This window comes from Cyclopterus lumpus, chromosome 9 (genome assembly GCF_009769545.1).
Source record: "Cyclopterus lumpus isolate fCycLum1 chromosome 9, fCycLum1.pri, whole genome shotgun sequence".
Lineage (NCBI taxonomy): Eukaryota > Metazoa > Chordata > Actinopteri > Perciformes > Cyclopteridae > Cyclopterus > Cyclopterus lumpus.
Genome location: NC_046974.1, coordinates 21,219,853 through 21,244,489, shown reverse-complemented (window position 1 = coordinate 21,244,489; position 24,637 = coordinate 21,219,853). Strand labels below are relative to the sequence as shown.

General features: G+C 43.1%; 2 protein-coding genes across 6 annotated transcripts; one reads left to right on the top strand and one right to left on the bottom strand.

Moving 5' to 3' along the window:
* Nucleotides 1–5,719: 5,719 nt before the first annotated feature.
* Nucleotides 5,720–14,109, top strand: LOC117736424 (mothers against decapentaplegic homolog 4-like). 5 transcript variants are annotated; one of them, XM_034541758.1, is made up of 10 exons: nucleotides 5,720–5,929; nucleotides 7,301–7,708; nucleotides 8,282–8,456; nucleotides 8,799–9,053; nucleotides 9,236–9,343; nucleotides 9,460–9,510; nucleotides 9,714–9,897; nucleotides 10,026–10,194; nucleotides 10,636–10,774; nucleotides 11,476–14,109. In XM_034541758.1, exons 2-10 carry the CDS (start codon nucleotides 7,469–7,471, stop codon nucleotides 11,685–11,687), a joined length of 1,533 nt encoding a protein of 510 aa, XP_034397649.1. In that variant the 5' UTR covers nucleotides 5,720–5,929; nucleotides 7,301–7,468; the 3' UTR covers nucleotides 11,688–14,109. The 5 variants fall into 5 exon arrangements, with proteins under 5 accessions (XP_034397649.1, XP_034397646.1, XP_034397648.1 ...); XM_034541755.1 differs by having other exon boundaries at nucleotides 8,282–8,477; XM_034541757.1 differs by having other exon boundaries at nucleotides 5,720–5,985.
* A 768-nt stretch (nucleotides 14,110–14,877) lies between these two features.
* On the bottom strand, nucleotides 14,878–23,528 carry LOC117736347 (RNA-binding protein MEX3B-like). The gene is made up of 5 exons (XM_034541630.1): nucleotides 22,780–23,528; nucleotides 21,476–21,714; nucleotides 21,227–21,272; nucleotides 19,129–19,895; nucleotides 14,878–18,743 (listed from the first exon to the last, which is right to left on the bottom strand). The coding sequence occupies exons 1-5, from the start codon at nucleotides 23,378–23,380 to the stop codon at nucleotides 18,333–18,335; spliced, it is 2,064 nt and encodes a 687-aa protein (XP_034397521.1). The 5' UTR covers nucleotides 23,381–23,528; the 3' UTR covers nucleotides 14,878–18,332.
* Nucleotides 23,529–24,637: the final 1,109 nt, after the last annotated feature.

Genomic DNA, 24,637 nt, shown 5'->3' with positions numbered 1-24,637 from the left:
GTCTTTCTTTCTCTTTCTACCCCTTCTCATGTTTTCTGTCTGTTTCTCACCAGTGGTTCTCTTGTGCTGATCGTCATTTCTCAGGGGAAATCTCACAGAAGAGCAGCACAAAGCTGTAAAACCCCTGTGACTCTGTCTCTGTTTCCTACACACACACACACACACACACACACACACACACACACACACACACTCATGCTTACGTGCTACAACACAAAGACACAGACAACACACACTCATTGTATCAGAGGCTTACATCACAGTAACTCTTGTGTGTGTGTGTGTGTGTGTGTGTGTGTAATAGAGCGAAACAAAGGGAACACATCTATCTGTTTGTATTTATTCCATGTTGTCTCTGAGCAACACTGTAACAATCCTTGTCATGTTCCACCGCAAAGAAATTAGCTTACTCACAAACAAACAAAAACACAGACAGACACACACATATTCAGGCTGACACAGAGTCAAAACCATGTGTAGAGATATTAAAACATATACTCACAGACACAAAACATATAGATATGGGAAATTGGATATCCAAACCCACACACACACACACACACACACACACATCTTTGTTCGGGCACAAAGCCCTCTGAGACTGTTACTCACCCCGATGAAATCCAGTGGGCTTCGAACCACGCGCAGGTGATCCTTCATAGAGCAGATGAGATGAGATTCATAACTTCCACCAGAGTTGAATTCACTCTCTCAGTGGGGATGCTCTCCCAAGGAAAGTACAAGACACAAACTAACACTTTGATTTTTGTGCTTTTTAGTTAATCTTCTGATCTCTGTGTACAATGTTAATGTTTGTATTCGTCTGTTGACATCATGGCCGACAAAGCAGCCGTCGTGCTATTGTGGATTCGGTTCTCTTCAGTTCTTTCTGCTGTTGACTGCTGCTGACCTTCGCTCATATTCTCATATACTGCCCCCGCTGGTCTTGAGCTTAATTGCATCTTGAGCGGCGTTCATTTCTGAGGATGTGCACAGCCATTGTTCAGGAAGAGCGCAGCCACCAAACACTAAACAACTATAACATACGTCCACATTTCTGTGCTTTTTATTGAGAACATAGGATGACCTGTACGAGCAGCGTGTGTTTTATTTCAACACCAGAACCCTTTATTATTCAAAAGGCCACTATAAGTGCAACTTAGTGTAAGAAGGTTCCACCTGCAATACAACTCCTATTTTTAGGCCAGGTCTTAATGTCTGGGGCGTAACATCTTTAACACACAAACATCTCAAAACTGCTTTGAACACAGATGGAAGCATCTCATTTGTAACTATGGCTATTTACAAGCTCAGAAGTGTGTGAGTGTGTGTGTGAGTGTGTGTGTGTGTGTGTGTGTGTGTGTGTGTGTGTGTGTGTGTGTGTGTGTGTGTGTGTGTAGCCCCAGGCTGATGAGGGGAGGTATGTGGTGGCCATTTAGAAGGATTAGAACTGTCAGAGACATCAAGCACAACTAATTATTCTGCACGCCACACTGCGGGGTTGTGTAAGTGTGTGTGTGTGTGTGTGTGTGTGTGTGTGTGTGTGTGTGTGTGTGCATGTGTGCGTATGTGACTGCAGGCAGGAAAAAGATGGAGGGAGAGTAAAGCTAGAAAAAGATAAAGAGAGAGAGATGGGAGACAGATGGAAATGAATCGAGCCAGACAAAAGAGTGCAAGAGAGGGAGAAGCTACTGTTAATACCCAGAGAGAATACTGTGTCTGAATGAAATATGGATTGATAGGAACAGAGAGAAGGGCAGATTTGCAGGTGTATTAGTGGGGAAAACCCTGTGGGGAAATGTGTGGAAGGTATAGAGCCAAGATGGGGAGGGGGGCGGGGAGACAACAGTGAAAGAGGAGGTATGAGAGAATGTTGATGTATGGAAGGAAAGAGTAAGAGAACGGATGAGAGAGACAGAAAGAAGAGGGGTGACCTACCTCATGCCTTCATGGATGACTGCATTTGTATCCAAACATCCCAACATGCACTGCTCTGCCACTCGGGGCGAAATCAGCCTGCAGCACCCAATCAGCCGTGGCCTTTTACCACCTCGCCGTGGGGCAGAGTGAGCTCAAGCTGAGTAAGTGAGTGTATTTGTGTTTGTGTGTGTTTGCATGTATATGAGTCCGCACACACATCTGCACATCACAGCAGCGTGCATGCGTGTGTGTGTGTGTGTGTGTGTGTGTGTGGGTGTGTGCGTGCGTGTGTGTGTGTGTGTGTGTGTGTGTGTGTGTGTGGATACAGACCTCCTCACTACACTGCCTCGCTGATTTATCTTCAAACAGACAGCTCAGCCATCTCCTCTCCAACACCTCCGTTTCTCTACTTCTTTTTTACATCCTTCCCTTCCTCCACTCCTTTGGCTCTCAGATGCTCACCACCAATCCATCCATCCTCCCCTCTCTCCAACTCTTCCTCCCTTCCCTAAATCCATCTCTCCTTCCATCTATTTGTACCCCTCCATCCATCTCTCCATCTCTCCATGTATCCATCCCTCAATCTGCATTTACTTCCCCGCTGGGAAGACAATTTCCTGAATCCCACTGAAGTGGAAAGTGTTCAGATTTAATACACCCCCCACTCATGATGTGCTCCGGCTTCAGAGGAAGGAGTTGAAATGAGGAAGAGTAAAGCAGAAGGAGCAGAAGGTGTGAAGAGAGCCTTTGGATGAGCAGATAGATGAAGCATTACCTCAGGTATCACCTCACGTTAATCCAACACATTGGTTGGTGTAATCCTAAAAAGGACAGACTGGAAGAACGGATGAAAAGTAAACGAAAAGGGAGGTAACGGATGGAGAGGAGGAGATGGAGGAGGGAAAAGAAGGGTGGGAAGACTTGAGAATTTAGAGGAAGAAAAAAAGGCAGAGGAGTCGGAGCGGTAAGGAGGTTATAAGCAACTTGTGTGTTACGTTAAATAACTGCAGTCACTTCATCCTGTGTTGTTTCCTTCCTCAGAAGGAAGTCAGAACTCTGACAGAGGGACAGTCCCATCACATCCTTTAGGCTCCCCCTCTTGCTTGTCCATTTACATTTACGTTTGTGACTGTTGATGGATGTACAGTGTCAGGGACACACACACGCTCATTAATACACACACACACAGAGCAGCCATGTGTCTTGCCTCTGAGGGATGGTTGTCGAGGTGATATGTAATGGTCTGATCAACCTCAGCTTCATCACTGTTGAGACCCTAAAAAAAAAGCAGCTTCAACCAAACAGCCTCTCACTCTGTGCTGTTATGCAGTTAGAATCCTGTGTGTTTTCTAACTGTGTGCTGTTGTGATCAGGTCCTAATCCAGTATCTGCCTGCTGCTCCACAATAATTAAACTTCACCATAAACAGCTTTTAAAGTGTCAGCACCTGGCACCGGCGCATATTTACTTGGCAATTTTCTGTCATCCATGTGAGAAATAAGACAAACTTCACATTCAAAGCATCCTTTGTTCTGGGGTTTTTTCCACGTGATTCTGAGATGGTGCTAATGAAAGCTGCCTGACAAACATCTGCAAAATGACATCCACTGGATCTAATGCAGAATAAACGGGCGGTCATGAGGACAACAGATGATTAGTTCAATCTAAATAATTTATTGCAGCAACCTCTGATGACTCTGATTCTTTCAGCATGCTGGGAGCTTAATTTAGTGGAATTTTAATTATAGGGCTATTATCAGAGAGTAGATCCATTCATTACAGTTTTACAAGGTGAAAACATTCACTGATCACGATAAGGCAACAACTATATCTGAGGGTTTATATTAACGCTCCATAAATGTTGAGTGACAGCTGTATAGTTTCACCAAAAAGTCTTTCAAGAGTATATGTTGTGTTTTGAAGGCCACATTGATTTGATTGGTTTATTGACTTGACTTGTGAAGCTAGGTTTAAAGCAATATATTGCTATTGATTGAGAGCAAAATGCACAATATATTTTGCTGTCCATTTTCAATTGAAGCTTTGCCTGAAGAAGTTGACTGGACACCAAAGTCTGTATTGACATGACCGATAACTGTAGACTATACAGCACATGTTTACATATTTGGTGTTTGATTTAGCTCTGCTTGTGTACAAGTGTTATTATCAACAAATGGTAATATTGTGTGTTAGTAATCTATATAAGGTGTTTTGTCACCCACAGGGTGGATACAGTCCTGTATACCTTGTGTTTGCTGATGTCTTCCATCGCCTCTCACTCATTCAGTGCGTTACATTTTGTCAAGAGGTCATTCACGTCTGTACCAATTGAAGATTTTAATTTGATGAACATTGATTCCAATATTGTTCTCATCAAGTTAGACATTAAAACTCATTACAAACTGATTTGTCTTATCTCTGAAGTCTTATCTCCACGAGCCCTGCTCAGAGGACACCAGTGCGGAGCAGAGTTTAGATGCTTGTGCTTACTGCACTCTGCTGGCCAGTCTGGGGATTCATACTACAAGTGGATGGGAGACAACTGGATAAGTATTCTACAATGTGAGTGCCCCACCCAAAATGTGACAATATATTGTGACCCATGTGGTCCCCTCAATATTCTCTGCTTTCATCATATTTATCTCTGTGTGCTGCTCTGTCATAAGATAAATGGTGATGCAGAATAGTTGACAAATTAAGAGGAAAACAAGAAAACGATTGCCTTCTCAACATCCTCAATGACGGTTATTGAAAGAGAGATATGCAGAAGAGAGCTAAACGAGGGAGAAACAAGAGAGGAAAACAAAGAGAAAGAAAGATGATAGACAATTAAAGTCAAATTATGGGAGCATGCCAAGTATATTAGCTACCAAAGCTGATAATTTATCATCATTGTGCGGCTTGTCAGCGGGTAATATTCACATTTGTAATTGGGACAAATTGGTAACCAGTAGGGCGTTTAAAGTCAGACAAAGTGTGTGTGTGTGTGTGTGTGTGTGTGTGTGTGTGTGTGTGTGTGTGTGTGTGTGTGTGTGTGTGTGTGTGTGTGAGGGGTGTTTTATATTCTCATTAATTTATAGAGGGTATCATGAAAGTGGCACATTGAGGATAAACAGCGACTACTTTTGAGTCCAACTAAACATCACAGCAGTTTATTTCATTTCACAAATTAGCACCAGTTAACCACAGCGGAGAAAATAAAAGTTGTGTTTGTTTGACACTGTAAATTATACGTATATTAAACTGAATCTGGAAATATTTGCTGTTAGTCACATGTTTACAATTGTTTATATGCTAATAGAAAATGTGTTTCCAACAGTAACTGGATGGTATTTGTATTGTAATCTCAAACGTTCATAGTCCAAGAACAAGACAAGTCCATCTATAGCCTGAATAATAATTTGCTCATTGATAAGATACATATCTACAATGTATACTGATGTTAATGTTGACAGATAATATGTAAGGCGTGTGGTTATAAGGCTAGCGTGATGTAATAGCCTGTATGTTAATTTGTGTATACGTACTCTCTTGTCTACATAGTATCTATCATAGGTTTTTACTGATCATCCTTTCTTTGTGATTGTCTTGCTCTTCACGTCATTCTTAAAACATAATATTAAAAAACGGATTATCTCCATCAAAAGGAGTTGTAGCAGTAGTTGCCATAACTGTAGTCGCAGTGATGTAAATAAAGGTAGACACCATAGATAGGCTGTATGGTAAATACAGCAGACCCAACATACTTAGTGGCAGTGGTCATTGAAGAAAAACTCTTATTACGCATGCGCAACGCGCCACCGAAGCAAACAGCGTGAGAAGTCGATGAGGACTTGACACGGAATCTGAGATTTGACTTGATCCTCGCTCTAGTTTCGAGGATGTAAAACGACAGCTCGCGGACAAGGAATTTCACGCGTCATGTTTTTGTAAACAGCTGGTGAATTTATGAAGATAACCCAGGGGACGTACAGGATCCACACACCCCGCCGCTGGCCCCGTCCTCACGGTAACTTGGGACAGAGGCAGGGCTCTCCTGCTAGCTACCGCACGAGCTAACGCCAGGTAGCGCAAAGTGCTTACGCGAGCTATTTACGTTGCTTCCGTTCGTTTTCAGTTATGAACTGTGTCGTGTTTACTCGCGCACCAGTGTGTTTTACAGTTGCGTACTTATATCGTGTCGCTGCCCATCGAACAAACGCGTGATAAACAAACACGTCTGCTAACCTTGTAGTAGCATGCTACGTTAGCCAGTTTGCTATCATCGCTGATGTTTTTAGTAGCAGGTAGCGAGCCAATCAGGTGTTAAGTCGTTTGAGTGAACCGTGGTGTTTCCGGTTAGGCTCTTCAGAGTAAAACCGTACTTTATCAGTAATCTATATAGTAGCAGCCCAAAACACCGGATGGAGCAGTAAATAACATAAGACAATAAATATTACTGTCAGGCAACATATGTTTAGGGGCATAACAAGTTAATTATTGTTACTGTCCCAGACTAAAAACGTAAGGCATGTCACATTTCTCAAAAACAATGTGATGCAATCGTGTCTGACCCTTGAGTGCTCCGACTACCTGTATTGCACCTTTACTGTTATCCGATTACTGTCTATGCCACCACGTGTCTTGGGTGTATTTGTGTAGTCCTAAAACACTACGGGTCTTACCTTTTCAACATTTAAAAATATTTCACCTTTTTATTCTGAAAACGAGAAGTGTTTACTTCCGGCTACCTTTGTTCTTATGCAGTAACTTTCCAGGAACAACTACAGCCAGAGTGGCGCCGCTAGCGAGCTACAAGAGGCAAGCGAGGACATCAACTTAACCTTTATTTTTAGCCCAGAATATAAAGTTCGAGACTTTTCTAAACTCAACCCGTAATCCAATAACGTTTGCTACTTGATGTCATGAGTTTAGTATTATGGAGACCATGGTAGGCCATGGTCTCCATAATACTAACAACTTCACTTTAATGTTTATAGTTTATGGTTCAAGTCGTCCAAACAGAAATATTGTTTTTACCGTATTTCGCTTTAAAGCTTGTGTTTTCCAGATTTGCTCAGCGTTACAACGCAAAAACAACATGACAGCCTCTAGTTAAAATAACAATAAACAGGTATAATACAGACCAATTTTGAATGAACTTTCTCAGTCAGTTTTACACTCTGTTGCTAGTTATTAGATAAGTTATACCTAGCTACAATTTATGCAATCTGTCATGCAGGTCAATGTTACGTATTTGTACCATTTGAGGAAAAAAGTACTATAAAGACCTCTCTGTGCAACGCCATAAGACTCATCAGGACCACAAACTAGCCTACTAAATGTCTCTAGTTGAATCAACAACAGTTTGATGAAATCTTGCACGTTGTCCTTTTTTCAGATCTTGTCACCTTTTCTCCCGATGCTGAGAGGCTTGTGGTGACACATCTGCCTCAACTGCAGCACAATTACTGTGAAGATTGTCTCTCCTCTGGCCTCCTGACAAAGTGAGACTGTGTCAACATCATATATATATTCCCAGAAAGTGCGGTCAGGCACATACATCAAGATGTCCATCACCAACACACCTACCAGCAATGATGCCTGCCTGAGCATTGTGCACAGCCTTATGTGTCACAGACAGGGGGGCGAAAGTGAGACATTTGCCAAGCGGGCCATCGAGAGCCTGGTCAAAAAATTGAAGGAGAAAAAAGATGAGCTTGACTCCCTCATCACAGCTATCACCACCAATGGGGCCCATCCCAGCAAGTGTGTGACCATTCAGAGGACACTGGATGGGCGACTGCAGGTAGGACGATGCAGTTACCTGGCTCATTTATTCAATACACATTTAGGAATATGATTCATTTTCTACACATTAGTGTTGACAAGCTCAGGTGAATATTCCATCATTATTATTATTATTATTATTATTATTATTATTATTTCCAAAAGCTCAAAGATATTCACTTTGGTATCATATGTATGCCAAGGAAAAGCATCAACTGCTCACGTTTGAGAAGTTGAAACCATCACCACCATTTGGTCTTTTTGGCTGAAAAACAACAGAAATTGTTAGTTAGCTAATTTGTTTTCTGAGAAACATATTTCTGTTTCTGCTCTAACAACTTGTGAGGTCAGAAACCTGCTGATTCTTTTAATGCAATTCTTTCAATTTAGCACAAATTATTTAAGATCTGGAAAATTATTAAGAAAAAGAATGTGAGAAGATTCAGGAAATCTCTTTCTATTTAGTGCATTAGACCAAAGTTGTGCTGAATCCAGTATTTTCACCGTTTGTCTAGTCGGCACTCACTGTTCACCATTATTATGAATTAACTCCTTTCCTGTGTTCTTTCTCTCTGTTGTTGTTTTTTTCAAGGTGGCTGGACGTAAAGGGTTCCCTCATGTAATCTATGCCCGTCTGTGGCGGTGGCCAGACCTGCATAAGAATGAACTGAAGCATGTCAAATACTGCCAGTTTGCCTTTGACCTCAAGTGTGACAATGTGTGTGTCAACCCCTATCACTATGAGAGGGTGGTGTCTCCTGGCATAGGTGAGCACGGAGCGATTTTCAGTGAGTTTACTTTTTGAGTGCTTCAACATCTGTTCAAATGTTTATATAGGGCTCAATATAACCCAATTAGATTAACAGCTGTAAGAAATTAAACCTCAAAGATTCAGTTATCTTTTACAGCCACTAAAGTGAACTTACTAGTTTATGGGCTAAAACATGCATAATTACTGATGTGGTCCTTGTAACTTTACTTAAAATAATTACTCATTGAAGTCTTGGTGGCATTGCATTGTGCATGTGCCTGTCTAGTGATTCCCTTTGTTGTAGATTGGCATTGTCAGGAACCAGTTCTACCTCTTCCTCCTTTTCCTTGATCCACAGACCTATCAGGACTGACACTGACCAGTTCTGGTCCCAGCTCTGCCCTGATGGTTAAGGATGAGTATGATTTTGATGGGCCGCAGAGTCTGCCCTCAATCGAGGGAGGGCACTCCCTCCAGACCATCCAGCACCCTCCATCCGCCGGCTGCCCGGCCCCCTCTGAACCATTTGCGACCCCAAACCTGCTCCCACCTGCTGAGGCCTCCACCTCGGCTTCAACATCGTCCTTCCCTGCCATTGCTGCTGGATCAGGCAGTAAGATCCAGTTGTAAAATATTCCTGTGTGTTTGTCCTTATGTCCGTGTAGGTTTCTACATGCAATGTGTGTCAGTTAAAGGCTTTGTTATCCCATTTTAAATGGTTTTGGACAGTCATTTTCTCTTTTGTGAATGCAGTAGATCTGTGAGTTTGTACCTTTCCTTCTCTCCTTCTCCTAGGTGCCAGCTCAACCTGGTCTAGGAACAACAGCTTCACATCCAACATACCCCACCACACCAACGGCCATCTACAGCATCACCCTCCTATGCCACATCCGACGCACTACTGTAAGTACACACCGTCACTACAGCTGTAACTTTACTCTTTGAACTCTATTGCACAATTTAATTTATTTGTATGTGCAAAGTGGGTGATCTCTGCCATTATTTTCTGTTTCTTTCAGGGCCGGTGCATAATGAGCTTGCCTTTCAGCCTCCTATATCCAATCATCCAGGTGAGAACACACAATCCACAAGAACATAAACAGACTATTTAGGTCTGGTATATTAGAAAACTGTTGGAACGGTATATCTTTATTCCCACATTTTTGCATGACGTGCTGATTGAACCAGTTGATTTAAAATATAATCTATAACTTGAAAACAAAAGTCACAATATTTTCATATTATTACCATCTGATTCTGGCCTCTGTTTCAGCTCCTGACTACTGGTGCTCCATTGCCTATTTTGAGATGGACGTTCAGGTCGGGGAGACATTTAAGGTGCCCTCCTCTTGCCCCATTGTGACTGTGGATGGCTATGTGGACCCCTCAGGAGGAGACCGGTTCTGCTTGGGCCAGCTCAGCAATGTGCATCGCACTGAGGCTATCGAGAGAGCAAGGTAGGGACAATATTTAAATATTAGATATTAAAACCTGTATGTTCACAAGAATGCAGAGGATGCTAAACACATTGACGCTATTCTGACTCCCGTTCTTCCTGTCTACGGTCTTCTTTCCGCTCTCCCAGGCTTCACATTGGTAAAGGGGTGCAGCTGGAGTGTAAGGGCGAGGGAGATGTGTGGGTGCGATGCCTCAGTGACCACGCAGTGTTTGTTCAGAGTTACTACCTGGACAGAGAGGCGGGCCGAGCCCCCGGAGATGCTGTTCACAAAATCTACCCCAGCGCTTACATCAAGGTAAGCGCACGGGTCACTGGAATGAAAAGAAAAGGACACATAGCTCAAAGTTGACGTCTCATGACATCAATGTTACATTTTGTCTTTGGAAACTGCTGAGTGCAAGTCTCCTCAGGCATTCTGCCCTTTTTATATTGTTTTCTTTTGTCTTTACAGTAGTTGTATGTTACATAAATAGTTCCCCATATGACTACATATATATATATATATATATATATATATATAGCGCGCGCACACACACACACACACACACACGTAGAAGCCAATGGTGGTTTTTTTTTAAGGCCGATGAGATTTTCTGAAGTGGAGAATTGCTCTCCAAAGATATCTCTGATTTAGTCTACATTGAAAACGTGATTTGTGTCAGTATTTACTGTTCTCCTGTGCAGGGGGCTGATCACTGCTGAATGTAGTGTTTAAACGTCTCTTCTCTCCTGCCAGGTGTTTGACCTCCGGCAGTGCCACAGGCAGATGCAACAGCAGGCTGCTACAGCTCAAGCAGCAGCTGCAGCCCAAGCGGCCGCAGTGGCTGGGAATATACCTGGTCCTGGATCAGTTGGAGGAATAGCTCCAGCTATTAGTAAGTAAAATACTCTTTCACACATGGAGACAGTGGGAAGTAAAGGTGGAGTGATGCACATTTGACTGCCAGTGAGGAGTGAGTGTGAGCTATGTACTTGCATCTGTAAAGAATGGAGAAAATGTATTTAATGTCACAGAAGTACACGGTGCTATTGATTCCTATTGGATGAGAAACATTTGCTTGTGCTGACTTCATCGCTCCAAAATGAAGCTGAAAGTTCTGCATATAGTGTTTTGCTCTTGATACTTTCACATAAACCATTAAGTGGTTAATAGAAGGACACAAACTATTTTCATTATCAAATCAATCTGCCAGTATTTTTCCTGATTGAACGCTTAATGATTTAGTTTTATTTCAGAAAATTGCTTTGGTCTAAAGATACTGTATACAGTTTACTGTCATCAAAGTCTGAGAAAGCCAGCAAGTATATTTGTTTTAGAGGCTACAACCTGGGAAATATTGCCTAATAACTGAGTAGCGCTATTAAAAAATAATCCCCAAAATTGTTGATTGCCAATTAATTTCCAATAGATCTACTAATTGTTTAAGCTTTGTAATAAATAATAATAAATCACACTTAATTGGTCGTTTTAATCTTGGGTTTCTACAATTCAATTAAATATCCCTACACATTTTGAATTGTTAGTCCCGCACATGCAGCACACTGATGGCGTCTCCCTCTCCTCTGGTTCCCTCAGGTCTCTCAGCAGCAGCCGGTATCGGGGTCGACGACCTCCGGAGGCTGTGTATTCTCAGGATGAGTTTTGTTAAGGGCTGGGGGCCCGACTACCCCCGCCAGAGCATCAAGGAGACCCCCTGCTGGATCGAGATCCACCTGCACAGAGCTCTACAGCTACTGGACGAGGTTCTGCACACTATGCCTATAGCGGACCCACAACCTCTGGACTGAGCATCGCTCTGCAACACACAGTGGCAATGCCTTGTGTACAATGTCTTCCTCAGTCAACTGTTTTTAGTGGAGAAGCCAGTGAGACAGCTGTGACACTGACGCTGTCTCGCATGGACAAAAGAAAGAAGGAAGAAGAAAAAAAGATAACTTTCAGGTGTGTTTGAGGCACCTTTGTGCACTGTGGCTCCTCCTTTTTTTTTTGTTTAAGCAAGAGTGACACTAAAATGAGCCAACGCCATATATCAAAGATATATTTATCTTTTATTTTTGATAGTTGGCTTTGATTTGTGATTACTGGAATGATCAACTCTCGGACTAGAAAAAGACTTCACCGATAACTATAGTTACAAAGCACCACAGCATGCACATAGATGACCTGCAGATCCCATGAAACTGGAATGTACGGCGACGACTCGGTCTCCAACCACGCCACCTACTGGCAGACATCCGCATCAGTAAACGATGAAAGAACATCGAAGTGTTGTGCAGCTGTGGAATGAGACGGCTTCTCTATTGTGTCGAGCTGCTACAGACCTGGTTAGACAAGCAAGTTCAGCCAACTGTCAGGCTGAATAGAAACGCAGCAACGCTCGACACGATGCTGGTAGCTGCCTCTCGGATGCTGGAAAGGGTTTGAGGACCACCCGGCTTGGATCGGGTCGTACCAGATACCCACAGTCATGGACCACTATCACAGTGAGGGGAAACGACAAGCACCATGCTTAAAGCCGCCTCGGAACTGAGACACGGTCAAGTAAATTAACTCTTCTAGGTCGGGTATTGTCAAAGTATGGGTTTGGACCTTAAAACTGGTTGAGGGCCTGGTGGGTGTCCTCCATTCTCAATTTAACAAGATTTTGGAGCAATGGAAGATCCCCAGTTGAGGTTTTGGATACTTCTTTTTGGCCATCATGACGTAGAAAGTTGAACTGCCCATTGATGATACAATATATCTGTTTTTACTGACTGACTGTGATTTATATCATTTCTTTGCTCACTCAAATACAGTGATGACACGTTGCTCCATGCTCGCCTCCCACTTGTTTAAGAAAGACTCCCTCTTTTACGCTGCCATAAAGGAGCAAAGAAAAAAAGCAGAGAAGAGACAGACGGTTGTTCTCGGATGTCTGAGATGTAATCACAGTACAAGGAACAGGGTTTATCAAAGTTTTGGCAAACCAAAGTACTAATTAGTCACAAATATACTGCAAGTCCAGAGTGATCATGAGTGCCAGTCAGCTGCTGGACTTTGCCCCAATCACATTTATTTGGAAGTTTTTTTTTAACTTTAATTGTGATTTATGATTATTTTCATTTGTTTTGATTTTTATCTCCAAGCATACCCGATTCCTCACATGTTGAGAATCATTGTACCGAAATATCTTATGACTTGTAGCCCACGTATACACTACTTGATCCAGGTCTCTTGTGTGTAGTTTACTGATAAAGAGACGTAAATTTAAGACGGTCTCCCTGCAATAATGAAATATTTTCTTGGTTTTATTTTTGTTACTTTTATTGATTTGTATTATATTTGTAGCACTTTATTTTTTTGCTCCCTTGTTTTTAATTCAATAACCCTACTTTTGAGGCAGCTGTCCTGCAATACTGAAAGGGAGAGAATAGCTTGATTTATATATTTTATGTAGGATTGTGAGCAACTTTGTGAGACATTTGAAACACTAATACATCTGCATCTTATATATATAAATCTTATATATATAAAAATTAATTAGAATGAAAAGGGAGCATTCACACCGATTTTGTTGAGTTTCTTTTGGCTGTTTTGGGTTTCTTTTTTGATTTGCAGTTTTCTTTACTTTTTAATTCAATGTAAATAACTTTTTTTTTTTATTATTTGTTTTATGCATGTCAATGTTTGCATGAATTTGAATGGCAAATGGACCCCATTATTTTGGTTAAGTCACTTCACAAACTGGATTATCTGAGGAGAGTTGAAATTTTAATGCCCCAAAACAGGTGTTTTTGTTTTTAAATATAATGCTGTTTCGCATATGAAAAAGACAAATTGGTTTCTCTGAGGTTTAGTTGAGATTTGGGTGTTTTTTGTGTCTACTTTGCTATCCAATTGATTGATTCTCTCCTCTGATCCATCTTTCATTATTTCCCTCTAAGTTTTATCCTCATCGGGTATTAGTCAAACTAAATTATGCATCTGATTGATCGGTAGGAAACAGGATATTTCATAATCATGTAAGTGAAAGAACTGATGCTGAACTCTGTTTATGTTCTGTTGTGCTTTTAAGGTGGACAGATGGTTTTTAATACTGGCGGTTATTATAGGAGCCTATAAAGACACGGCTCAAATGAGTTGATGTTGACTATTATGACAGATTGCAGATATACATTTGACCTGTATTTCTTATGTGAATCTTTAATTAAACATGGCCTGATATTCTAAGTGGTGACCCGTATATTTTCTCATCACGGTAGCATGTGTACAAGGATGGAATTAGTACAGTTGAAATGTTTAATTTAATTCCGATCACATTGCAACTCAGGTTGAAGTTGGATGAAGGTATACTGGGAGTTGCAGAAGTCAACGTACCAATAGACCTTTTTATCATAGAGGAAAATATGACAGCTTTGTTTTAACATGAAAGATGGCTGCATTCCACTGAGGGCCGGTCCTGGTGTTTCCTGCTATACAAATCATGAAGGTGGAAGTCCTCTCGCCATCACAAATACAACAGAAGAGGGATAAGTCAGCACAGTGTATATGAGAAGAGGTTTAATCCAGCACCAAATAGAAAGGAGTAAATTAATCAAGTCTTTTATTAAATGGGCCATTTGAGGTCCAGATTTAGCCCAGTTAAACCATAACATAGCTTAAGCAAGTGTTAAAGCTCTCATGACACATTCAGTATTTAAAGTATTCTATTTGTGTGAGGCGATGTCATATGTTCCCTCACTGTTAGCTTTGTTGCACTTGTTATGGGAGACAGATTCCACCTATATCATAAAGGATGTGTCAATTCTGAATTCTATGTAGCTGTCCATGGGCTTTTATTCAGTTTGTAACCAGTAAATCATGTCAAACTTAGGGTGAGGAAAATATTTGTAAATCAACACTTGCTTATTTGGTGAAATGGGCCCCAGGGCCCCTTCAGAGTGCGAGCTCCGACATGCAAACACCGTTTGACAAAGAATGAAACACACCAGTCGGACGCATCTTAAAATGAAACCGTCTTTATTAAGTAACTTTAATATCAGAAAAATAAAACTCTTAAATTCTCTTTACAGCAAATATATAATATCAGTGCTTTGGCCGCAATAACTTAAAAGGCCATTATAAAATATAGTCTGCTTTTAAACTCCTGACTCAATTTGAAGAATTTATATGCCATAAGACTCCCCCTACATATACATAACAAAATTGTAGTAAAATTAGCAAATACTTTGAACTGTTGGTACATCTTAACAATATATGTATTTATATATAGATAATCTAAGATACATTTTACAGTATACCGTTCTTAATTTGGTGGTGTACAGACAGGACAGGCAGCTTGAATCCGTGGCCTTTTTACAGTTGCAGTGTGACGTTTTACATTATGAAGACATGCTCGTGATGCACAATCCATTTTCCACTTGGTTAGATGGCAGCTATCAATATTATTATTATTATCATCATCATCAATACTGTAAACTAATAACTAGACTACAAGCAGATAGCATTAACTCTCCTCCTGCAACATTTCTGGGTTTCCAACTCTTCATTCACTTAATCACTCAGAAAAAGTAGAAAAAAGAAAAGTAAAAATCTTATTGTAAACATTATAATAGATATATTTATGTATATATATGAAATGTAACAAAATAAAAATAAGATCTGTATATTTATCAGTCATTAAAAGTAATATCATAAAATACAAACACAAAAATGTCAATGATTCATGTCAATAAACGGTATTGCGTTCCCTCAGAGAGAGAGAGGAGAGAGAGCTTTGTAGAGCTGAGAGAAGTGAAACAAAAAGGACGGCTAGAAAACCCGAGGGGGCAGAAGAAAATGTTTGGTTTTTTTTGCACTTTTGGGACTCATTCGGTTCCGTTTCCTCGAGAAAGCTCCATCGTCCACAAAAGACGATATTTAAGATACAGAGCAAAGCTTTAGAGAAACTCAAAAACAAAACACTGTTTACGGCTGGAATGCTAGACGGACTGCGGTCCAAAGTCCACAAAGAAAAGCAACACTATTGACCTTATGTAGTGTCGGCACGGTCCAAGACGAAACCGGTCCAGCTGCTTCTCCTTCCAGATGGCCGACAACTCATTCAAAGCCCGTAAAACGAGGTCCAGAAACGGTGATGCTTAAAGCTAAGATTTGAGATGATTTCAACCATTTGTACCGTTTCTCCACTTTACCGGTGGAGGAACGGACAGATGCACATTAAAAAAAAGGAGGGGGGGGGACAAGAGTCAGACTGTTATTGGAATCCAGACTTGTCAATAGTGTGATACGATACGGGGAAAGGCTGTGCTTAGTAGGACACAGGCCAATAGCAAACGAGCCCATGAGGCATGAGAAGCAAAGTGTGCCATTGAGACGTCTCATCGATGCACCAGAGCAGGTAACGAGGGAGAACCCCCGACTGAAATGTAGTCGTATAAACAGGAGGGATGCGTCGGTCGACGTGTTCAGCCCAAGATAGTTTGAGCTCTGTAATTAAAAACCGGAGGAGCTTAATTTATCTCGCGCTTCCTCGAGTAGTCGACACGCCGAGACGATTCTTGCATAGGCCTGGTAGACGAGACGCGGGTGGCCAACGTCTCGCTTTTGCATCCATTGGAATCATTATGTTTGCTGCCTGCGAGGGTATAAAATGCCTGCGAGGAGGCAGCCACAGGGTGGAGAGGATACGATCGAGATGGCAGAAAGGTCGGTCTCCAGATAACAGCTCGTCTTCATAATATAGTTCCATAGGATATCAACTCTTTTGGCTCCCAGTTGAAGTTTTACTACCACCTAGCCATACTTCTATCAACTAAAAGTGGGACTGGGGGGGGGGGACAAGCTGTGCATATCTTTCTGACATGGTCCCCAAACAAGAAATAAACAAAACAAAAAAAGGCTAAAGATAACTATGGACTATGGAAACAGAAATAAACTATATGGGATTGCTTGGTGCTTAAAAAAATAAAAATATAACGCAATAGGTGAGAAAGGCTCAACAAAAATAGGAAGCGAAAGAAAACGTCCCTGCGATATAGCTGTTGTTCAACCAAGACGCATTTAAGAGATCGAACTTCGGCGAATACATTAAGACCTCAGTCTGTCAGCGTGTGTTCCTTTGAGCAAAGATCTGGATTGGTAGATAGTGTTGTCAGTTAATTACAGGCTTCCCAAATAAAGGCCACACGTTTGTTTTAAGACAGAGCAACACCGTGCGTTTCTGTTTTGTTTACTCGGAACGGAATTAGGCACAAGTTCTCCGTAAACAATTGTTAAAAGTAGAAATGGAAAGCAACGTGGCAAACACTAAAGTGGTGCAACATCCTGTGACGATACTCTACAAAAAAAAAACGCAGTTACCCACTTGGTTCTAGTCTGGGAAGGAAAGAAACCTGAGGCAACGAGAGGTTGCCATTGGAGTGTAACATCTGTGATGTGTGCAGGGTTGACCCACTTGGTTGTGTGGGTGGGACTGCATGCGTATCAACATGCTGTCAATATCAGCGATACGCAAACCAAATTCAGAGTTATGATTCAGAGCATGTAAACGTCGTATCCTGTTTAAAGTAGCACTGATCGGTTAATAGCCCGATAATATTTACCGTATGCAAAATTTGTGGGACAGAGTGGCACTCGCCAGAATAATGCCGCACACGCACATTATATCCAGTTTACCGCGGGAGGCATTTAAAATCGTTGTTAACCAGGACAATACCATTTGTATTCATACAAGGGACTCCCCATTTGTAAACATGCTCATCGGTTCCGTTTCTTTAAAGTTCGCTGTACGCACGATAAGTGAGAGGCAAACGGGCCGAGCCATAGTTCAGCACTTAAAAACACCTGTAGCAGCCATTTTCTTCTATTGAACAAAACGTTTGAGATGTTGACCTAAAAATAACTTTGACCCGAAAGCAAACATTATGCACCTAATAGAATTCAATGTACATTTAAAATGTTTTGATAAAACATAAGTCAGAAACTGATAACACACACCCTCCCTTTCATTCATTCATTAATTAATATATATATATATATATATATATATATATATATATATATATATATATATATATATATATAAATAAAATAATGAAAGGGAGCATTCACACCGATTTGTAGAGTTTCTTATATCCCACCCCACCCAATGCTACAGAGAGGGTTTTCCGACCTTCCCATTGATCGATCAATCAATAATGGAAGAAGACTTCACAATAGCAGGCACATGAACGGGCTGACCCCCGAACCCATGCCCTAAATACAGATAATTCCTAATTCACCTACTCTTCCTCACCTTTCTCAACCAAACACCAGCTTGGACAAAACAAGGGTGAGGACACGCCTAGACACTGATTCAGGGTCAGTTTTGTAATTTCCTCACAGATGTTATGAATTGGAAGTGTTGGGGGAGGCTGAGTGCCAATCAGCCATCAAAAGTAAACGGATGAACATCACATGTTGCGGAGCTGAATGGCCTGTGTGACCGGGGACAGGCACACGGGGCAAACCGCATCTGGACCCTGGCAAATATGGGTGGCACAATCGAGACAGAAGAGGTTATGGCCACAGGGAACCAAGGCAGCGATCACCTGGTTATCCATACAGTGGATGCACATCTCCTGCCCCCTCCCTGCTGATCCGAGCCCCGGTCGATAGAGGAGAGAGGATTCAGGGGGGGAGGAAGAGGAGGCGGTGCTTTCACTGGAAGAGGAGAAGGCCGAGCTGTAAGAGGGGAACCGGTGGGCGTCGAGGGTTCCGGTCGAGCCGAAAGGCCCTCGGTGAACTCGCTGGGCCTGAGGGTGCTCCAAGGCTTCGGTCCCAGAGAAGGTCGGAGAGAGCCGGGGCGTCCCAGGCTGACTGGTCTGGAGACATGGAGGACAAACTTCATTAGGTAACATGAACATATAGCATTTTAAAAATCACTCAAAACAATGTGTCATTGTTGTTTTAAGAAAAGGAGCATAAGTTAGCAGTACACAAATGGCAACTGCCACAAACCAGACATCTTTGTGGATGTGTGGAGCACCATAAGCTGCCCAATGTCTACGTGGGCCCTGGTCTGGGTTTACAATACTGTGAATCAATGAAATAAGCCAGCTCACAGCATTCATGTACAGCAGCAGAGACAGGCGTGTGACTATCAATATTAAAAAAGGGGCCTTCACATTGGTAAAGTGTGTTTTAAACCACGGGACGGTCATAACCGGTGCACACATAAACTGTGTGCACCGGTCAAATTTCACCTACCTGAGATTGGCGAGCATCAATGGTCTGGGGGGGCTGTTGGTCCACATAGGGACTCCAGATTTGTGGCTGTGCAGCGGGGTGCGAGGCTTGGGCAGTGGAGATGATTAACGGGTCAAATCCTGAGGACGAGCCTCCACTCCCCAGGTTGATCAGCTCATCGGGCCCCACGGGGAGAAGGCTGTCGCCAAACCAGAAACTCGTACCGGCGCCGTTACTGTTGTTGTTGTTGGCATTTGCATTAAACTGACAGGTTGGGCTCAGATCTGCAACCCGGTTACCGTTACCGTTACTGCTGCCGTAGACAGAATCAGCTGAGCTGGAGCCGCTGCCCAGGGAACTGGAGCTGTCGTTGCGGTAGGTGGAAGACATCCTGACACCACTGTTAATATTGCTATTTATTCGCTGAGTACCGTTGACGCTCATTGGCAGCAAGCCGCCACTGCCGCCACCACCACCACCACCACCACCACCACCACCGGGGGATGATGCACCTGCCTGAAGCCACCCGGCGTCCCTCAACCCAGCCTGTGCTGCAGAATTTTCAAAGCTGACGTCCGTCCCGTTGAACTGAAAGTCATTGTTGTCTACACCGGGAGCCTCAATGCCTCCGCAGGTTCCTGTGCGGAGGGCGATGTGCGCTTCTATCTCGTCCCTCGCCCGGTCCACGTTCTCCGGCATCCCGGTGACCTCGAACACTGGCTCTTTGTCACGACTCGGCGTCACAATGTAGGTGTGGGTCTGTTGCTGAATGCGTTTGATGGTTGCTCCTGAAAGATATGACCAGACCCGTATACTTTGAAACAAAGAACTGCTCTGGTCACATGGCCACTGGAGTGCCAAGAGTTCACCATTAAATTAAGTGTGACGCATGATATGCATGACCATTCCTCAGAAAAATAGACCAGAGCCTCACAATAGCCCATTGAAGAAGAGAACTGTAACAGTTAAGTGTCAGGATGAAAATAATAGTGCGGTATTGATCGTGCCAAATGGAGCTAGAGAACAGATCTCTGTGTACTTCATCGTGGCTTCTGAACTGCATCTAGATCTGCGCGTGTCAAATTGACAAATAAGCCAACGCCGAGTAATAAGGCTTCACAGACGCACTATTAGCGTTCATTATTTTCTGTAAGGACACTACTTCTTTCCAAGTTCTGAAATTGAAATGAGAAGAAACACAGCTGTGCAATAATTATAGCACTGAACTGCAGGCTGCCCTGGTGACTCAGTTGGCCAAAGTGCATACCACCTAACCACAACGCCATGGGATTCAGCCTTGAGTTGGAACCTTTTCAAATGCCATTACTATGGATATATTTTTTGTTTTTAAAGACTGGATAACCAGGGTGCATTAACTAAATTAATGTGTCACAATTAAGGGGCAAGTAAGGAATGCTTTATCTAAATGCTTGTAAATATTGAATATTGAAATTCCACACCGCTTATTGCTTTGCGTTTCGTGTGGCAATGTATCGTAATTTTTAGTCATTACCTCACCCTGTCCAGCCTAATGGCACATGAATAAGAACCACTGCACTTGACATTTTTATTATTATTATTATTATTATAAAACACCTGTAGCAGCAATTTTCTTCTACTGAACAAAACGTTTGAGACATAGACCTAAAATATATATATTTTTTAATCAACCCCAGGACGTTCTGAAACTGAAGTGGTGTCCACAGGGCAAGGGGTTTGACGGCTTGGTGAGAACAACATGTAGCCTTCTGGAGTAACGCTAAACGATTCAGGGTTTTCTTTAAATGCTCACAAGGACCAACAATTTGGTATTTATAGGCCACTGCAGAAATGTGGCTCATTTATGAGTCTGAACACAAGCAGAGCATTACTTTCAAAAATGGAATATGAACAACTCCACCGGTTGAGAGTTTAATAAAACTATCAACATCCAGCACACCTGTCAATACCTATGTTTGGTGTTGTTTTCCCTCCATACAAGCAAAAAATAAATAAAATCCCTATCAAGACTAAAGCCAAAGTTAAATATCTGATGAACTCTCTTGACAACATGAAGTCCAGCAAATGAAGCAAACAACCAATCTGAGCACACAGCATGAAAAATAAACAAAGTACCCACCTTTGGGACCCACGACCAGCCCTACGACACGATATGGTACTCGCACCTACGGGATTGAAACGACACGTTTACCATACACACTTTAAATGACATGAAACACAGAGAGCCTCCTTTATGGAACAAATGCTTCCTGGAAGTTAACATACACAAAAGAGTTATTATAATGACTGCACTTAATGTGATTCACTGCATAAGAAAGTCTGTTTCATATCTTCAACACTGTTGACTCATAATCGCGTAGTAGCCGACCTGAATGGTCGTCTGTCCAGGTAAAGAGGGGGTCCCTGGACCGGTCACAGCCGACTGGGGGCCCGTCTTGTTTCGAGAGGCTCTGATGAGAGAGAAGTGCTCGGCTGCAGACAGGATCTCCCTCTTCGCCATGGCCACATCTTCCTTGCGCCCCGTCACAACAAAGACGGGCTGCTCCCCCCTCACTGGGGTCTTAATGTAGGTGTTGGTCTTGGCTCGGAGCGCCTTAATCTTACAGCCTGTCGGTGAGAAATGTACCACATTACATCACACATAGTATTAAACTTTGACAATAAAACTGATAAACGATTATGGTATACGCAATCTCAGTTTCCAGTAACTCGTGGCCTTTAAGAATTGCATGGCCCATACATTAAATATTCCTTTCAGCTGTGGTTGAGAGTCCAGCATCATTACCAGAGCCATTTCCTGTTGTTGTCAACACTGCAGTCGGTGCACCCTCCCCCAACTGGTCTCACAGACGACACAAATCACATTCTCCCACTGAGTTATGGAAAGTTCATGTTAAAAGACAAGATAAAAAGGCGGCGGAAGGCTCTGAAGACACTGTCGCGTTGGCTTCAACTGTTGAAGTCTTTGCCTTGTGTCAAGGAGCCGACTGTAACCTACAGCTGATGTGGCAGAGCAATGGTGACCAACAACGCCGCACTCCCGTGCTCTCCTCCCGAGACAAAGCCAAGTCTGGGCTAGCACGGCATGGCGCGGCCGGGGGAGACGGGTTCACGCTCCGCCAAAAGTCACCAAGAACACCGACGCGCTGTCAACGCGAGCGGGCGCAGACGGGTCTGCTGGGTCATGAAACGCGTGGTGCGAACTTTAGTTGGGCGAGTTGACCCACTTCGGGAGCGTGCTAAGCTAGCTGGTCTCCCGCTAACCGCAGCCAGGAGAACCTCACCCACACGACCGCTTGTTTTAACGGGGACTGTTGGTCACTTTGTACCGGGTTCAACTGGCCCATATTACATACAAGTGGTACCTTGTAAAAATGTTCGCCGATGACGTAACGTAAACAGCGCTAAAAACAATAAGTTGACGTTACTCGCGTTACAGTTGGCTCGCTGATTAAGCCACGTAACTGACGTTAATAGTAACGGTAACGTACATTAGAATATCCTCGTAGCCATTCCGTCCGCTCACCACGTTTTCTGGCCTGTTTTATATACTTGTGCATGTCGTATTTCACGTCGACTTAACAGCTGACTGAACTATCTTTCCGCCGAGTTTCTTCCAAACTCCTACTAGCAACTCGCTAATGGCTCGAACCAAAAAAAAAAAAAACTCACCCTGCCTGCCCACGATCTCCGCGACGTGCTCCGAGCTCGGCACCGCCACGCACTCGGTCGTGTTGACGCTCTTTCGCCGAGCCAACAGCGAAGACTCGGCCTCGTAGCCCGACTCCCCGTACACACCGGGCGGCAGCATCGCCATGCTCCCAGCCGGCGGTAGGGCGCCGAGCCCCGTATCGTCCCGCTCGTCTCCGCTGTACAACAAGATGGTCTCGATGTGCGGCACCTCCATCCCGGAGGCACACGGCCCCGACTGGAGGTGGCGGTGGGCCTGCGCCAGAAACGAGGAGTCGGCGGAGGTTATAACTTCAGGCTCTCCGTCCTCGGGCATTGCCGTTATGGTGTTTACTTCGTCTCCCGAGGGCGGCCGATGCAGGGGCTTTAAGTCGAGGACAGTACCGAGGAGGTTGAAATGAGGAACCGGGGGTAGCTGGTGAAGGTGGTGGTGATAAGTGATGCTCTCGTCTACTTGTTCGGGTGTCTGGCTCTGGGTGCCGTGGTGCTCCTCAAGGCCCATACCGGCGAAAGCGTGTACTAGTGGCGGCGGGACCTCGGACTCTCCCTCGTCGGCCTCCAGCAAAGACGTGCTGCTCGGCATGATGCAAAACCGTTGGCTTTAAACGGAAATCGATAAGAAAAAATAATCAAATTTGTTTTGATTTACAAAAAATAAAAAGCGACCAGCGCCTGTTGGTTGAAATGTGTGGCTTTTGTTTTGTCTCCCAGCTCTCCATGCAGCCCTCCCTACACTGTAATCTCGTACTGCTGGTTCACGCGAGATTTTGTTCTGGGGTCAGACGTGTATTCACTACTGTGAAGCAGAAGCACTCAGCGCGCAGTGGTGATGAGAATGGTGCCCATCTGCCGTGGGTTACACACCCCGACGCATTGGGTAAATAATTTAGTGAGACTTCCATTGTGGCTTTCTACACAGAGTTGTACTTGGAGGGATCAAGAGAAGAAAACACAGAAATAAGTAAAGTTGTATGAAAGGGTTTAGGTTGGGGCCAAGGGCAGTGAATTAGCTAGTGCAGAAGCAGCCAAAAGACCAATGTTTGACCAGTTGGGAGCTCATGGCTGGACGCTATGGCCGGAAGGTCCCAAAGAGGCTGTTCCTCTAATTTCAACAAGATGCTGATTTGATGAAAACTGAGTACCACAACCTCATTAGGCGCAACATCCCCAAACTGCCCTTTAAGGACAAAGCACAGTTGCATACAACATTGAGCTTCTTGGGAATTTGGCTTTCAAATTGGTTGTCCAACGGAGAAGTCTGACAGCACGGATGCCTTTAACAAGACAGATCTGAAGAGGACTTCAGAGTCTGTGGGGCACCAAACATTCAATGACTCTAGTTGCAACAATCATCCTCTAGTCTAGTCAGTGGTCTGCTAGACCAGTGGTCTGCTAGACCAGTGGCATCTCAGATTCAAACAGAAGGTGTGTGTGGGGGGGCATCAAGACACAATGTAATGTAATGTAAAGACACAACCCATTGTCTTGTGTAATAATACTTATAATAGTTATTCCGTCTGTAATGTTTCCGGAACTGTGGATTCTTTACTGTTTTGTATTGCTTATTTGCTTATTTATAACAATTGTTTTGATCTTGTTTCTTTTTACTATATGCCTCTTGTTTGCACTATAACCTATGCTGCTGTACATCTTGTAAATATCCTCGCAGCAGGTCTAATAAAGGATTATCTTATCTTATTTTATGACCACAAACAGCTCATCAATCTGATAGAAAAGGAAACCCAATCGGTTCTTAGCACATGCCTTTACATGTCATGAGTCCTATATTGTCATGAGTCCTATAAAATAGTGGTCCTTACATTAGCTTGGGCACTGCCAA

Bases quoted from the DNA above. Each gene is read 5' to 3' on its own strand.
- LOC117736424 (XM_034541755.1), top strand. From the start codon at position 7,469: ATGTCCATCACCAACACACCTACCAGCAATGATGCCTGCCTGAGCATT. The intron at 9,054-9,235 runs GTAAGATCCAGT...TCCTTCTCCTAG, and splicing joins CATTGCTGCTGGATCAGGCA to GTGCCAGCTCAACCTGGTCT. The intron at 10,775-11,475 runs GTAAGTAAAATA...TGGTTCCCTCAG, and splicing joins AGGAATAGCTCCAGCTATTA to GTCTCTCAGCAGCAGCCGGT.
- LOC117736347 (XM_034541630.1), bottom strand. From the start codon at position 23,380: ATGCCGAGCAGCACGTCTTTGCTGGAGGCCGACGAGGGAGAGTCCGAG. The intron at 21,715-22,779 runs GTGAGTTTTTTT...TCTCACCGACAG, and splicing joins GGAGATCGTGGGCAGGCAGG to GCTGTAAGATTAAGGCGCTC. The intron at 19,896-21,226 runs GTGGGTACTTTG...CATATCTTTCAG, and splicing joins GCTGGTCGTGGGTCCCAAAG to GAGCAACCATCAAACGCATT.